This window comes from Sorex fumeus, unplaced genomic scaffold, assembly GCF_029834395.1.
Source record: "Sorex fumeus unplaced genomic scaffold, SorFum_2.1 ptg000024l, whole genome shotgun sequence".
Taxonomy (NCBI): Eukaryota; Metazoa; Chordata; class Mammalia; order Eulipotyphla; family Soricidae; genus Sorex; species Sorex fumeus.
The window spans coordinates 20,047,329-20,064,800 of NW_026606081.1; the positions used below are offsets into that span (position 1 = coordinate 20,047,329).

The following is a 17,472-nucleotide window of genomic DNA, read 5'->3' on the forward strand; positions in this document are numbered from 1 at the left end:
GACTTTACCCCAACCCCCACGACCCTGGGCTTTTGCTCACTGGTTGGCCACGATGATGCCTGCCTGTGAGCAGGCTAGCCACTCTTTCTGGGCTTTGGAGGGCTTTGCAGGTAGCCCGGGGCTACTCCCTACTCTGCTGAGGGCTGCTCTAGCAATGCCTGCAGGACCATGCAATGCTGAGGATCAAACCAGGGTTCACACTGGGTCCAAACTGGGCTATTGCCAGGGGACCCTAACCCCTGTCCTGTTCCCTGATTCTCCATTCTCTAATTTACAAAATAACCTGTTTCTTTAAGCCACAACTAAACTTTGAATTGAATTGAATTGAATTGAATGAAACTAATGACTCACAGTAAGTTCACATTGTCTTGAGAACTGCACTGAGAAGCACCGATTTCTCAGCATTTCTACAGCAGATAGTTTCATTATTCATGCTTTTTCAACTCTTTAATTCCTGAAGCCCAGAGTTGTTCCATTCTTTATTGCATGGAACTAGCTCTACCTTTCCCATTGAAGCTCTTTTTGCTAACTAGTTAGCATTGGTTACTTATTTTTTTTCTTTCGTTCGTTCTTTTTTTTTCTTTCACTTTTTGAATCTTCATTTCGTCCACTGTACCAGTCAAACTGCTTCTCCCACTTCAATCCCTCTTCTCACACCCTCCCTGCACCCCCTTGCAGCCTCACCCTCAGGCTGTAAACTCTCTGCACTCTACTTTTCCTCATGTGATGTGTATTACATAATCATCTTGAATAACTTTCGGTTTGTAAATGTTATAAATACTTAGTCTACTTAGTTGAAGAGCAGTCAGACCAGGGACATTCTCTCACGGAGGAAATCAAGAAATCCACCATGAGCACTCCAGGCAAAGTAAGTGCTTCACTTCATAACTTCATAACCAACAGCAAGTAATAACTAACAACTATAACTATAACTAAGAACTAGTTAACCCACAAGTGCACATTGAGCTAAATTACAGCATCATTTTCTCTACTCAAACTATCACAGATTTTTCATCACAGCATCTAATGTTTACCTGTGGAAACTCTTGGCCCACCATAGGGATGGCAGAAGGGCAGAGGAAGAGAAATTACTAGAAACTTCTTGGGTGATAACTTGAAAATATGTATCAAAAGTCTTTAAAATGTGTCTATTATTTGACAGAAATTTGTTTCAAGGGAAATGTTTACATTTTTATGAATAGTTTGACTGCAGCGATTTTAAAAAGACTAACACAGAAAGTAACCTTTCTCATATGCTAAGGAAATTATTTAATAAATTATGATATACTAGTCAGTGCAGTGACAGTTTAAAATGGTCTTCAAGTACTCAGAATGCTACGTAGAAAAGTACCAGTCCACAGCACTCTCAGTAAGATGACATCAGACGGCCAGCTGAAAGACTATACTACAATGACAAAATGGCAAAATGGTACCAGACTTGTTTTCCAAATTTGTGCATTGACTGGGCATTGCCTGTGAATTGGGGGGAAATCTTTTTATGCAGTTTGTAGTTTTACTTGAGCTTTGTAGGTGAAAGTGAAAGAATCCATATTAAGGCATCAAATTTTTGCGTGCTTCAGCTAACTTGCAACATTGCTTTCTGTAAAACTGCTTGGCTGCTTCGCACTTCGGGGAAGGGAGGGAACCTGGAATGTGAACTGGGCATAACCTCTTGCAAACCCAAGAATGGCAGGCTTCAGGTGTATTTACCATCCCAGGGATGTATTGTCTCGGCAAAGACCCCTGTCGGCGTTTTGGGGTAAAGGATAACTTAGGATGCGTGCAGACTGCCCACTCTCCCAGGGATGTATTGTTCTAGCTAAGACCCTTGTAAAATGTCGTACGTAATGGATAACTCAAAATGCAGGAGATGACCTAAGGCTTAATGATTCCGGCTATAACCTTGCTTGTGCTGACAATCAATGTACATAAAGTCTGATCTTTGAACCTATAGGCTAAAGAGTGATGTAATTTTAAATGGATTGGTCAAGAAAGTATATGTTGTTACAAATCTATTGGCTATGAAATGCGCGGGCTTTGTTGTAACGGTTGATGAAGGCCTATATAAGATCCCCTTTGAAGAAGCTCGTGGCTCTCAGCCACTGCCCACTTTGGGGTATGCTGCGGAGCCCCAGCATGCTGGTCTAAATAAACCCCGTTTTTACTCCTGCAGGAATTGTGTCTATCTGGTCTCTCCGCGCCTCCCAGGGCTAGGGAACTCCCAATCCCAACAGAAAGCACCGTTATTTATCTAATCATTTATCATTTATAATTATCCAAATATAAAGAAGTCATATTTTAAGTCACTTTTAATGTATATTCTCCTTTTCTTTGTATTACAAGAGATGTGTTATCTGCTCTCTTGTCCTGATCTTCTGAAGATGTAAAATTTTCTCAGCTCAAAATATCTGCAATTATTTGTTCAGTAAACTTGCACGGGAACAGATAAAGTTAGGAAAAGTTGAAGTGTCCAAGTCAATAGGCGCTGGTGCAATAACAGAAGGAAAGCTCTCTGGAATAAAAGGAATATCTTCCAGAGAAACGAAAGGTGTAATTAGAAAGACTGCCTGGAGGCCTGGGAGACAGCTTAGGAGCTGCAGCACATGGCCTGCCTGCAGCAAAGCAAGCGTCACTTTCGTGCTCAGAGTAAATGTGAAACTCACTCTCTCTCTCTCTCTCTCTCTCTCTCTCTCTCTCTCTCTCTCTCTCTCTCTCTCTCTCGTTTCCTCCCCCAACAGATAATCACTTGCCGGGCAGCCATTGCCTGGGCCACAAATTCCCCTCTTTCAATTGAGGATGTGCAAGTGGAGCCCCCAAAGGCTGGTGAAGTTCGAATTAAGGTAAATTGAAGCCTTTTATGACATAGGCACTCTGGGGAAAAGTAAATTTTACCTTTAAAATAGATCCATGCCATCTTCATTAGTAACCCAATGTGCACTGAAGCCAAACTAGGAGAGCACTTTTGGAATCGGGGCTACAGTACCATGGAAGAGCTTGTGTCATGAATTTGTGAAGTCCTATGTTTGATCCCCAGCAGTGAAAAACGAAAGACGTTATTTTCACCATTAAAGGTATTTAAATAACTTTACCCGGTATTTTCCTGCTTGTGGAAACTCATGCTCCATCACTGGGAAACTAAAATTCTTAGGTGATAATGTTCTTAGGTGATAACTTGACAACATTGTATCAAAGGTCTTAAAAATTTGCCTGGGGGTTGGAGCGATAGCACAGCAGGTAGGGCGTTCGCCTTGCACAAGGCCAACCCGGGGTTCGATTCCCAGCATCACATATGGTCCCCCGAGCACCGCCAGGAGTAATTCCTGAGTACATGAGCCAGGAGTAAGCCCTGAGCATCGACAGGTGTGACCCAAAAAAGAAAAAAAAATTGCCTGTATTTTGATCAAGAAATATATTTATAAAATAATTTTAAACTGTATTAATAATATACAAAACAATATATAAAACATATTTTGTGTATTTACACGTATAATTTCTGATCTGCACACTTTTCTTAGTAAAGGAAGAATTTTTAAGACTAAAATAAATGGGGACCTGATAGAGTACAGCAGGTTAGGTACTGCTTTGCATGTAGTTCACCCAGGTTCAATTCCTGGCACCACCTATGGTTCCCTGGAACCCCATGAAGACTGATCCCTAAGTGGAGAGCCAGGAGTAAGCCCTGAGCACTGTCAGGTGTACCCCCCAAACAAAAACTGAACAAAACTAATAGGATTAATGTTTGGAATATTAATCCTCAGGAATCCCCAAATAGGAGACTGTTAGAATAACTGACATTTTCTCAGGGGAACGAGGAGTGGGGGCACTGGTGGTACTTAGGAGCCACTCTTGGTCCTCTGCTAAAAATCACTGTTACTGTCCTCCCATTGTTCATCCATTTGCTTGAGCGGGCCCAGTAATGTCTCCATTGTGAGACTTGTTGTTACTGTGTTTGGCATATCCAATACATCACAGGTAGCTTGCCAGGCTTTGCCGTGCAAGCGAGATACTCTCAGTAGCTTTCCAGGCACTCCGAGAGGGGCGGAAGAATCAAACCGAGGTTGGCCGGCTCAGCCGAGTGCAAGGCAAATGCCCTACCACTGTGCTATCACTCCAGGGGATAAAACCAATAATTATAAAATATTGGCAGTTCACTCACATATACATTATTTTTCAGTTACTAAATTTTTAACTTACATTCTATAATTACCACAGCATGGTTCTATGTTCACAATGCAACTTCTTGGTTTAGAGGAGTCTTAAGTTCTTTCCATTTTCAAGGATAAGAGAATGAGAAATGTATGGCTCCAGACATCTGCAGTACACAGTTGAGACCATAATGTTTATTTGGTGATTGACAGACTGTTACACCTTTGATATGGTGGTGTAAAAGCCTGTCTGTTACACTCCTACACCCCCATACATTACACCTCCATGCATCATAACACACTCACAGTTCTAAAGGGCTTGATGCTGGTAGAGCAGTTTGCAGGAGTGAGCATTAGCTCTCCACAGTGACCTTCAGAGAGCTGAGAAACAATTGCTAAATGGGGCTTTCAGGGGTGAGATATGTTGTCTTGCTGTTGACTTCAAGGAACATGAAATCATTAAATACCTAAAATTAAGAGTGTCACTGCTTAAAATCTTAAACATTAAACTTATAAACCTTCTAATTTAAGACCAGGGAAACCAATACTTGATTCAACGTGATACAACTGTGAAAAGCCACATGGGCCACTCTATACCTATCCCAATCAAGCAGGAGGTAGAGGAGAATGGTCAGGAGAGCCACAGAGAAAAGAATGGAGGGAATCAGAAAGAAACAGGATGGGGTAGAGAAAGGGAGTCCACAAAAGAGAAAGCAGGTGAATCTATGCACCCGTGTCTACGGCCATGTCCTGCATTTTACTTCATCATAGGAGGAAAATGAAACAGAAAAAGAAAGGTGGTAAAAATACAATGAAGAAAGAAGTTTGGTAACTGCTATTGAGAAGATGTTCTTGTCTATTTGCCATTCATCCAATAGCATTCATTGCGAAGCCATTGTCACTAAAGATTTGCTAGTTAATTAACCAAAGTTCTCTGTTTTCACTTTAATATGCTCCTTAACTACAAAAGCTACACCTTACAAATAAATCCAGGGTATCCTACAGGATGGAAGATTTAGGGCAGGGACTCAGGATAGCATCAGATCGCGGCTGACCATTCCCAAGGCCAGGCTGGTCTCCCTGACTTCCTGCCCGTGAGTGACGGCATACCTCTAATTGTGTAGAAGAGAAGAGAGTGGCCAGGGCTTCCACCTGCCATATACCTAAGAAAACACATGCTTCCTCAGAGAGCTCCTGGAAGCTGCTCAGCCCTGCAGGCACCAAACCACATACACCCCCATGGGCAGCCGTCTTCTCTCCCTTCACCACAGAACCCCGTCACTGGCATGGCTCCAAATATAAAACGGAGGCCTCCTACTGCAGATGCTAAAAGACTGCTCAGTGTGCTTGGTCATGTACGATCCTGGCTGCACGCAGGCACGGCCTGGGACATCCTGTGCGTACGCCCAGTGTAACTGGGTTCACCTGCCAATACAGAGAGGAAAACTGAAGCCACTGAGAAATCCCAACATTCTGCAGTGGGAGTTAAATTTTGCAATGATTAGTTTAATTGAAATTCCCTTTATACTCTTAATTTAAGGAGTACTTGCTGGCCGAAGAGATAGTACAATGGGTAAGGCACTTACTTTGCATGCCACTGCCATGAGATCAATCCACAGCACCCCAAGCCTGCCAGGACTAGTCCCTGAGCACAAAGCCAGGATTAAGTTCTCAGCTCAGTTGGGTATGACCTAAAACCCAAATAATTATAAAGAAAAAGTTTTAAACATCCATTTTCCAGAGCATTGGGGAAGTATTCCATAATATTAGGCCTAAGTTTGGTGTTTCCCAGTAAATTACTTTATTGTAATGTGGTGTAAAAATCCTTTACTGTATGTGATTTATCCCCATATTTCAAAACTTTTTGATGATGCAGGATGACACAGTATATATTAGGACCCACATGTATTACTACATCTAACATAGCACATCACTTTGGACAAATCACCTCACCTTTTGAATGTTCTTTTCCTCAATGCTAAATTGGTGGAGATAAGACAAGCTTTGTCTTCTTAGAGTGTTTGTATAGTAAGCAAATGAGAAAATTCGTGTAAAAAAATTTAGTACTAAACCTAAGAAAAAAGAAAGTAAAGTTTCAAATCCATTTGATTCTTGGTCATTTCACTCCCATGCAGATGACCTCATCAGGGATGTGTGGTTCTGATCACCATGTCCTGAAAGGATCACTCCCAGTGAACTTCCCTTTAATCCCAGGCCATGAAGGAGCTGGCATTGTGGAGAGTGTTGGCAAAGGTGTGAACTCCGTGAAACCAGGTGGGAGTCAGGGCCATAAAAACCTTCCCACAACACACTGCTGAAAGTTCTCTCTGTGTAAAAGGAGAACTCAAAATGCATTAACATATTATACAGGAGAAGCATACTGGCTTGAGATTCATACTAACCATGGGTCATGATGCACCATGTAGCCAATGATCTAAGAATCCTAAGGTTCTCTGTGTCATCTCTTGCCACCAGCGAACAGTGTGTGAGCCAGGGCTGTAGCTACAAAGCTGAGACAGGACAGGACTTTTAACTGACCCTGCCTGAGTGGACAATACTGCTTATTACATACACATTAGTCCCCAAGCATTTAATACAGTGCCTGTCCTAGACGAAATGATGCGAGTAAATGAAATAGAATACAGGATTTGAATTGTGGGTGACAGGTATAGTGACATTTCAAAGAATAAAAGAAGTAGATATATTCCTCCTTGAATGGAATTCATTTCCCATGACCAGAGAGGGAAGTGCTCATGCATGTGTTAAACATGTGCAAAGTCCTGGAGTTGATCCCCAGTCCCACAGGGTCTCCAAAGCATCACAGGATACTGCTCTGATGCCACCCAGCACTGCTAAGTATTTCCAGGGGGCTCCCAAACTCCCGAGTTTGGCCATCGATGAGAATGCCTGACCCCCAGCACCACTGGAATTTGGCTCCCTTTTTTATGTAAGGATCTTGACACAGTGATTATCAACATATATAAAATGGTTACGTGAATATGATCAATTACACTAATGAAGATATCACAGAACCCAGCATGTCAGAACTAGTCACACCAAGAGATTTAAGAAAACATATGGTGGAAACCCTCAGGAGACACCCTCACTGAACTCCCTCAGCAAGCAACAATAAGGCCCTGCGCCATGAACTGACACCGGACTCAGAAGGAGGCACAGGTGAAAGGCTCATCCCTCCATCTTCAAGAACATAAGGCATACAGTAGAGACTCATCTTTTTTCCTAGAAAAGCACCAGTATAGAGGTTTTGTAGGAAATGAGGCAAGTCTGATGAGAAAGGACAAGGGAAAAGAACTTCTTCAAACTTGAGATCCAAGTCCTCTAGAACCCTGGGGAGTCAGTGAAGGTAAGACACAAAGAAAGAGATTTTCATTGCAATCAATGCTCTGCAAGAAGCCAGAAAGGAGTCTTTCCATGTTATAGATATGTTTGCAGAGATGATGCTGTAGCTGTCAAGCCCTCTTGGCTATGATGGGTCTTCCTGACCCTTCCCAGTTGGTCACCCCAGGGCCCGGTGGGGGCTAACTGGTGACTGGATCTACCTGTACACCATGTCTTCTCCAGAACCCTATATCTGTAGTAAGTACTCTTAGGGAAAGATGGTTTTGTTTATTCTCTGAGGTTAGGGTCATTTAGAATTTGTCCCAAAAGAAGAGATATGTTAGAGGTAAGCCAAGGGCCCTTCACAGTGACAGCTGCTGTAGGACCTGATTCTTCAACCAAAACCAAAAGGGTTTAGTGAGATGATGCATCTCTAAGGTTCATTCTACTTCCAGAATAGGGCAGACTGACTTTCATGTATGTATCCCAGGAGAGCAGGTAGTTGAATAAGGAGATTTCTAGATCCAGGGAACATAACTGACAGCATTAATCTACGCAATGTAAGTGTTGGGGCCAGGGAAGAAAATTCTTCAAGCAATGCTGTTGTGTTTCTCTTTCAGTAATACTTTAATTCTCTTATCTTCCCATATGTAGGAGATAAGGTCCTCACGCTCATTGTTCCACAGTGTAGAGAATGCAGTTCCTGTTTGAACCCCAAGGGAAACTTCTGTGAGAAGCAAGAGTTAGTATCTGCTCTTCTGTCTCTTAATTCATTTCCTCTGGGCCGGCAGTGACTTGGAGTCCAGGTGCTCACTCTCCTGACCTCCCCATGTGCTCCTCTCTGCCAGTGTTCTGCCCTCCTCTGGACTAATGCTGGATGGAACCAGCCGGTTCACCTGCAAAGGAGAGAAGATTTACCACTCTTTCCGCACAAGCACGTTCACGGAATACACGGTTGTGCCCGAGATTGCAGTGGCAAAAATCGACTCTGATGCCCCCATGGACAAAGTCTGCATCCTGAGTTGTGAGGTGCCCACAGGCTATGGGGCGGCGGTACATGCAGCTAAGGTGAGACAGGAACTGGGTGTGGCTCAAGGGGTTGTGCTAGGAAAATGTCAAACATACGCCGATTTTGAATGTTTGGTTTTGAAAATATATTACTTTCCAAAAGTCCCAATGGTGACTTTCATCTATTTATCTTTTTCTTAGTTAAGCATGTGTAGGTACAGATATGTTTTCTGAATCTGCAGGTCAGCCCCGGTTCCACCTGCGTGGTCTACGGACTGGGCGGGATTGGCTCTGCCATCGTCCTGGCCTGCAAGGCCTCTGGAGCCTCCAGAATCATCGGGGTGGACATCAATGAGGAGAAGTTCCCCCGGGCCAAGGCACTTGGGGTCACTGATTGTCTCAACCCCCAGAGACTCGAGAAGCCTGTCCAGCAGGTGGTGAGGGAAATGACAGGCATTGGCGTGGACTTTGCGTTTGAGGCCGTGGGACTCACAGACACCATGGTGCGTAGACTTGGGGAGAGGCTGAGTGGCCTCACACTAGATAATCTCATACAGACACTAAAAACACTCCTGAACATAACTTTTGAATTTGTGGAGCCCAACTCTAAAATTAAAATACAAATTCACTCTAAATCAAAAAATACTTATTGTGAAAATAAAAGCAACATATATTTAAAGAAATTCCATTAGCATATACAAATTTTACACATACCAGTTTTCTGTTTTCTTTCCTCCTAGCTCTTTCTTCATATGTATAAATTTATTTTGGTAGAGTTTTGGGTTCGGGGTTTTGATTGTTTTTTTTTTTGTTGTTGTTGTTTTGCTTTTTGAGTCACACCCAGCAATGCTCAGGGGTTACTCCTGGCTCTGCACTCAGGAATTACTCCTGGTGGTGCATTGGGAACAATATGGGATGCCTGGGATCAAACCCAGGTTGGCACGTACAAGGCTAACTCCCTACCCAGTGTGCTATTTCTCCAGCCCCAACATGCATGTTTTCATATTTTCATGCTAACATTGTCAATTCACATATATTTATGTGTGTTCTAGATTCTATATTTTACTCACTTGAAAAATGAGCTCCTAGGCCCCAGTGTGTTAGGGACCTGGAGGTAGATGGGCACAGCACTCCAGTCTTCTAATTTAGCAGGGGGAAGGCAGAGCTCTGGCACGTTTTGCTTTATACCTAAGGATTTGATGTCTATTGTGGAAAGTTCTCATGGTCACTGTCACCCTCCCAGCTCGCTGCGTGGGAGTCCTGCCACCTGAGTCACGGTGTGTGTCTGATCATGGGGGTGGCACCAGCAGGCTCACAGCTCTCCCTGGATGCAACAGAGGTGATTTCCGGACGGACAATGAAGGGTGTGTGTTTAGGAGGTAGGTCCGTGACAGAAGCAACCAGCTGTTGCCCTAACTAATACCCTCCCATTCTCACAGAAACATGGAATTAAAAGTTGCTCTCTGAAACAGAGCTATAATGATTGATGTTACCATAGACTTCTCCAATAAATTAAGATTTTATACAAATTAATTTTAATCTAAATATGGCTTCTTAAGGCGATAGCACAGCGGGTAGGGCGTTTGCCTTGCATGCGGCCAACATGGCCGACCCGAGTTCGATTCCTCCGCCCCTCTCGGAGAGCCCGGCAAGCTACTGAGAGTATTCGATATGCCAGACACAGTAACAACAAAGTCTCCAATGGAGACGTTACTCGGCCCGCTCGAGCAAATCGATGATCAACAGGAGGGCCTTTACCTTTACCTTTACCTAAATATGGCTTCTTAAGGTAAAATAAAATTTGCATCTCCTACAAAAAAGATTTGGGGTTTTCCAGAATTTGGAATAATTCAGTTGACTTCAATATTGCATTGATAGAGTCGAAGCACATTATACTTCTAACAACAGTGTTTTGGGGAAATTCTGTACACCAACCTAATATATGGGCCCTGACTTTTCTCTAGCCAGAGGAAATGGGGTTTTATTCCTGAGCAATGCTTGCCAACTGCTTCAGTACATGAACTTCACCAGTTCTGTGCATGAGTGGAGAGGGGAGGACACATATCCTCTTCAATACTAGGGAAGTGGGTGGGAAATTTCTAGTTTAAATAGGTCATTTTTCACAATGGCATACTACAAAATTCTAAGAAAAACCAACTCATGCAACTTACAGCAACATGGTTGGAACTGGAGACCCCCCACACTAAGTAAAGTCAGTTAAGAAGAGAGAGACACAGAATGTTCTTTCTCACAGCAAGTTAGCAACAAAGGGCCAGTAACTATACAACATGGGAACTGGTTGACACAATTGAGTTGGGGGTGGAGGTAGAAAGGGAAGGATATTGAGGTCCTGGGGAGGGAGGTGGCTACACTGGTGTCTGGCCTGGTGTTAGAATTATGCATATTAGGAACCACCGTAAACCAAATTGTAAACCACAGAATCTCAATTAATTTTTAAAATTTAGTAAAACACAAACAGGTCATTTTTCAACTCCTCAATATTCAATGACACAAAATGGGGCTCCCAATCATGCCTAGGGAACTTGGGTACTATTAGAAGCAAAATTGAGTTGACTGAACTAGACAGCTGAATGATAAGACCAAATGACAAGGCACTATCCAGGTGACCACCCCTCGCAGAGCCCATGGGGGCATGCAGTGACACAGACTGAACCTCCAGCACGTGCCCCTGACTCCTGGGTCATCTTTTCCTTCTCCATGCTGGATTTGACTCGGGGATGGATGGGTGTGCTCAGGGCTACATTAATGCGTGAGGGTCACTTCCTGTTTGTCTGGAGGGGGTGGTGTGCTGAGCCAGGAATTGAACCTGGAGTTCTTGCATACAAAGTATGTGCTTAGCCCTTTGAACTTATCTCTCTAGGCCTGACTTTTTTCTTTTCGCTAGTTTTGCATGTATCAAATCTTCTTACTATAGCCTCTTTTTTTTTTCCAGATTATAAAACCAGAGACTGTATTCCCCAACTGGTGACTGATTATTTGCAAAATAAAATTAACATAAACCCTCTAATAACTCATCAGCTACCTTTTGACCAACTCCACAAAGCACTCGATTTGTACCAGAGTGGAAAAGCGTGAGTGTTTTGCTAGCTGCTCCTTTTTATTCTGAACTCACAGAGAAAATAGCTTCTAATATCTAATACCTTGTTATCACTGCACTTCTATTTTTCAGTATCCGCTGTGTTCTGCTGTTCTAAACGTCCTGTGAGAGGACCAACCAGGGCTTCCCTAGGGCCCCCTGGCTGACTTTCTGAAGAAGAATTCCAGTGCAGAAGAAAGGGTACCACAGGTGGAATATAGTGCAAATCTAAATAAGAAAAAGACATTTTGAATAATGCAATAAAACAAGTTTCAGAGAAAGATGCTACAAAGTTCATTCTATAACTTCAAAAACAAATCGAGAAAAAAAAAATTGGGTGGACCAGGGATGTGAGTCAAATGGCAGATTCAAACCTTCCGTGTATGAAGTCCAGGATCAGTAACCTCAGCACACACGGTGCTTTCCACCAAAGGGTTATTTAAATAAAACTGTTAAGACTGGAGAGATTACTCGCTTTCCTGCAGGAGATCCAGCTTCCATCCCAGCATTCCCGAGCATAGCCTGGAGTGACCTAAAGCCTCAGGATGTTGTTAGGGCCCGGATCGTGATCTCCCTTTAACAACAAAGAAACTCCAGAGACTGCAAACAGCAAGCAAGGTTTATTGTAAGACTGGCTAGCCAGGGTCAAGCCGCCTACACAGACACGCAGGTCAGTTAGGTGAGGCAAGACCCCGAACCTCTTCAAAGGGGATCTTATATAGGCCTTCACTGGCCGTTACAGCAAAGCCCGCGCATTTCATAGCCAATAGATTTGTAACAACATATGCTTTCCTAACCAATCCAATTAAGGGTACATCACTTCTTAGCCTATAGTTTAAAGATCAGCATTTTGCGTCGGTGCTTAGGAACTGACAGGTTTTTAAGGCAGTCCTGGGTCTTGCAACATGGGTCTTGTGAGAGACATCCGGTTATCTGGTCTGACCCCCACCCTTTGAGTACCTGTATCTGAATTCCTTGCTCAGGGGCAGAAAAACCAGTTATTTTGCAGGGCAGGCTCCTATAAAGCGGATCTGAAAAAGCTTATCTAGACCTGTTCCTTGAAAAACGAGTTATTTTGCAATGCAGGTTCCTATTGAGCTAAGCTAAATTAATTCTGGTGGTAGTCCATTTTGGGCCTGTCCCTTACATTCCTCCCTTTCTCCACTTCATACTGAGGAATCTTCCTCAGCAGGCTGTAAAATCTGATACTGTTGTTTTAGTACCAGTAGCTGGACAGTGTTATTTTGGTGCCTAACAAAGTTCACAAAGCAGTTGAGGACCCAGGGACCAACAGTCACCAAGAGCAAGGGGATGACAACCAGTCTGCGTGGAAGCAGGATGGCGGCGGCCTGAGTAGGCCGGCTGGACGTCTGGGTCACCGCAAAGCCATCTCTTCGGAAGTGTTGGCGGCGTTGTCGGACAGCAGCTTTGGGCCACTCTGCTGGGGGTCTGCGGGTGCACAGCTCCTGTCAGGCCCAGCTAACCATGGCCTGCAGACTGGCCCCACTCAGCAGCCCGCTTGCTTGCTGCCTCTGGCTCCTGGAGCTCGGGCTGTTGATGTGCACCTTTGCACAGCCTGCCAACCACTCTTCTGCTCAGGACCGAGCCAGCAGAGATGAGCATGAGACCCTGCCCCCCAACCATCTGTCCGGGGTGAAGCTCGAGCTGGATGGGCACCTCAACCAGGACTTCCATCAGGAGGTGTTCCTGGGGATAGACACGGACGAATTTGAGGAGGACACCAAGCCGTGCTGGAGCAGCGGGAGCTGATGGTCATCTCCAAGGTGGAAGCTGACACTGACAGGAGGGTAGCTAGCTAAGGAGACTGGTTAAACCAGGACTTGTGCCAGCTTTCCTGGGCCTCCCTTTCTCTTCAGCGCTGCTCAAGGCCCTCCCCGAGCTTGGCCGTGGAGTCTCAGACCATACCTGTGTGATCAGTATAGAGTAGCAGCATTTTTCTCCCAACACCACACATAAATCCCCATTCTTCATTGCCTTGGGAGGGGGCCTTCCCTATCTACCTGCCTACATCCTATTGCCCCCCCCCCCCAGAGATTCCACCACCTTGAATCTTTAAGGGAGAATGGCAGAAGGTCCATCTTCTGGAGCTGCTTCTTTCCTGCTGACAATGGGGCGCTGGCCCTGCCTACACAAGGGGTGAAATCTCATGCTACCTCAGCTTTTTAGTGACCCTCAGCAATGAATTGGTTGGGTTCCTGAAGTTATCTGAAAGAAAAGATCAGTTCGATTAGACTGAGGGATATCACTGTGAAATGGTTAGACCCTGGAGGAGTAGAAGTTCCTTTCTGACCCAGTAAGGACAGAGTTCTCTACCCACAGGTTTGGCTGATAGAAAAATGACTTCCTGTGTCCAGATTTTTCTACTGGACACAGAAACACCAAGCCATTCTCTGGCTTTCTCAGTGCAGATTGGAAAAGCTTCTGCCCATACACTGAAGCTATCAATAAGAACCAACAGATATTTATACCTTGAACATATGAGCATTTGATCATTTGCATAAGGTCAACCTGCAATCCTCCTCTAAGTTCCTTGATGCTGAACAGGTGTTAGGAAAGGAGGCTCAGGATTTCCACTAGGTTCATTAATGGCACAGAAAGCACAGTTCTGAGTTACTTCTACCTTACTTGCTACTGAGTCCCTTTAATAATATTCTACTGCATTGGTCCAGGAGTTAGCAACTTTCCTTGTTGGTAAATCATCCATCATCTTCCTTTTGGAAACCTCCAATGTCCATCGTTCCTCTTCTGCAGAGCATTCTGGCTTAGAGGAAACATTCTCTGGTGTTAATCCCATGATGCAACAAAAATTAAGAGCTGTTAACATCCTTGTTCTCTCCAAATGACTGTTCACAGAAAATGAGATGCAATACAGAAAGTATAGAAAGAAAATTCACAGTATTTTAGAACTAGATATTAATCCATTCTAATTTAACCAGTTTAGATGCCCTTTCTTGACACTTTTGCCAATTCACAAACTGGGGGAAAGCAATTCTGCACTTTGAGATGAGCTTCACCCTAGTAAAGCTCTGGCTTCCAATGCTCTGATCAGACTAGTGACAGCATGTATAACATTGAGTTCCTTTATAGATTAGGCTGTTTTCCTACAGAGAGTAACCAGGTTTTATCTAAATTTCCCAAAGAGGGTTACCTTTTAGACCAAGATTAAATACATTTATTCAATCACCTTTGTAGAATTAGAATCTGATTCTTACAAAAAGCAAGTTACAGAAACATGGTTTTCTCTCCACCTTCATTTCAAAACTTTGCAAGATAGTTTAACAAACCTGGCTTGTTCTTTTGCATAAACACAGTAAGCTTAGAGAACTCTCCATTTGGGATACCCCATTATTTACTGAGAAGTCCTGGGGATCGACTAAAGACAGGAGACACACCAATAGTGGCATTAATCTGATTTGGCACATCAGAGCTACCCAGACCTAGCCAGAAGATGTCCCACGACGAACTGGATGGCCTCGAGCCTTTGGGCCTCATTTTACACAGAGATGTCCTGGCAGAAAGGAGTCCATCCCATCCCTTCTTCAGGGGTGGGAGAAATCCTGGTTTCCAGGTTTTTTTCCTTGACACTGAGAGTAGGCCCAGACTGAGTTAGTCATTGCAGAGTCCTAGATTCCTCATTCTCTATAGCAGTGATAATTTCCAGTCTTTTCTTGAGCCGGCCTGCCTCTAGGGTCGCCCTGAGGTTTGTAGGGTACTTGAAACAGTACCTGTTAAGTCCCTACCCCTGTCATTTAGACAGATCCCCTGACTGTTTCCCTGGAAGAGGGCTTTGGGGTCCCACAGTTGTTTTTTTCCTGTCTGCATGAGGGGTAGACCCTATTACAGAGAGGAAAGGCTTATCTGGATTTATGCAAACCAACATAGAGCCATGAAACATCAAAAACATACTGAAGGTGCAAAAGAAGAGAAAAGCAAGCATTTCACTTTACTCACAGAGATGTAATACACCTGTTTGCTGTGGGTCCTAGTCAAAAGAAGCTAAAATCTGTAGAGAAAGAGCATACCATTTAACATGTTTTCAATCCCATGTCAAAGCCCTTGATTCCCTGCAACTTTTGAAAAATTCAATTATCTAAGAGCACTGTAACAGGAGTCCGGATGATCCATCTATCGTCTTTTCCATAGATCTTACTGAAAAGGTACTAGAACAATTCTGCATGTGATTTAAAGAGTTTCTTATAACAAAACAATTTGATCAGTTCCTTTTCTTAAACCAACCTCAAACCTCATATACACATTTCTTTTACAAACATTCTATAACTGGATTCCTTTTCTTTTTCCCACTGATATCTCCATCAATTATCTTTCTGACTTAAGACACACATCTATATTCCTAATAGTCATCCCACAAGTTTAACCTCTTATTTTACTGAACTTAGTACAACATGATCTCCCAAGTTTAGACACTAGTTACCAATCATCTCATTTAACATTGACAAAAATACTCTGAAGTACCATTTCAAAAGCATTATATCAGTTCTATAGTTATGCAAAAGGCTTTAGAGATGCTCACAACTAAAGTTCTTACAAAGTATATCCACTGGGCAAAAGATCACTTTACATTAGAAATTCACCAGGAGACATCTTAAAATTCTGATTTACAGGAAAACACAAATACAAAAAGATTAAAACACTCATAGATTATCATGAAACAGAAAGCATTTCACACTTAGGTACAAAGTTCTCAGGTTAGGACTAGGTTGATACCTGGAGACAAAGCTTGGCATGAAATAAAATTATCAAAATAATAGCATGTACTTTCAAGCACTAGACAGGCTGATTAACAACATAGTTAGTAAAATTTCCCACATTTTCCATGCAATTCTCCATTTTCAGAAACTATTACAGAAGGCTGACATCTGAAGTGAACTCATTTTATAACTCTTAGTAGTTCTAGAAATTTTAGTTACCAAGAGTCTCAGAGATCATATAGAACACTGGTAGGACAAACTTTGCAATCAATTTTATAACTCTAAAAACTCAAGTTTAAACTAAACCATTACTTTTTGAACCTGTTTTCATGTGTCATAGTTATTTTAACTCCTTCTAGGTCAAATATTCTAATCCAATGCAGATACAAATATGTACATTAACATAACAGCATAAGACCTATAAACAATCAATTTTTATAAAACATGATAAAACCTTCTTTGGCTTAATTTCAATAGTTCTAGTACCTTAATTATTTAAAATCATGAGCTTTCTATACCAGACATTTTTAACAATTCCACAAAAATACAAACATGCTTTCAGACACAGAAAAAGCCCTTTGGATTTTTTTTTTTTTACCAAACTTTGATATCAGCATAAGAAAATATTTGAATTGCTGTGTGAGCACAAAAAGGATGGCAACAATCTATCTTTCCCACCGCCCGCGTTCGGTAGTTTCCCCCACTCCAGGGAGGTAGATGGAGATGGGCAAGAAAAGGAAGGAAATCTTATGGCCAGGCTGCTTGATCTTAGTTGCAGTTTATTCCAATCCTCTCTCCATTCACTCTCGTATCTCTTCTGCCTCTCCTAGCCGCCCATTCTTACAGTCTCATTATATCCCATAAAAGAAACTCAGGTTCTCTCAAGCATGTTTTCCCCTGTTCTCTCAGACCTAGTAGAGAGCCCTAAAATCTCATGGTACTTCTAAAGGGGTAAAAAGGAGAAAGAACATTGAGGCAGCAAAGCATACATTGCTCCTTTACATCTGCAGGCCAGTACCAAAGACTAGCCTGGCTAGAGCTGGGAATCTACATCCCAAAGATCAGGCCTGGCTAGCACCTGAGATCTGCTCTGTGGGATAAGGGAAGCTGCCTCTTGCAGTATACTGAAATTATTTACTGAAGGCAGTTTGAA

At 43.0% G+C, this 17,472-nt stretch overlaps 1 protein-coding gene across 1 annotated transcript; it reads left to right on the forward strand.

Moving 5' to 3' along the window:
* Positions 1-801: 801 nt before the first annotated feature.
* Positions 802-11,921, forward strand: LOC130023753 (alcohol dehydrogenase 1-like). The gene is made up of 9 exons (XM_056114344.1): positions 802-868; positions 2,739-2,840; positions 6,281-6,419; positions 8,139-8,226; positions 8,333-8,552; positions 8,735-8,995; positions 9,736-9,871; positions 11,446-11,584; positions 11,683-11,921. The coding sequence occupies exons 1-9, from the start codon at positions 851-853 to the stop codon at positions 11,705-11,707; spliced, it is 1,128 nt and encodes a 375-aa protein (XP_055970319.1). The 5' UTR covers positions 802-850; the 3' UTR covers positions 11,708-11,921.
* The last annotated feature ends 5,551 nt before the right edge of the window (positions 11,922-17,472 follow it).

What these genes read in the sequence shown, in the direction of transcription:
- LOC130023753 (XM_056114344.1), top strand. An exon ending in CTGGTGAAGTTCGAATTAAG is followed by an intron (nt 2,841 to 6,280) that starts GTAAATTGAAGC and finishes ACTCCCATGCAG; the next exon opens with ATGACCTCATCAGGGATGTG. An exon ending in AACTTCTGTGAGAAGCAAGA is followed by an intron (nt 8,227 to 8,332) that starts GTTAGTATCTGC and finishes CCTCTCTGCCAG; the next exon opens with TGTTCTGCCCTCCTCTGGAC.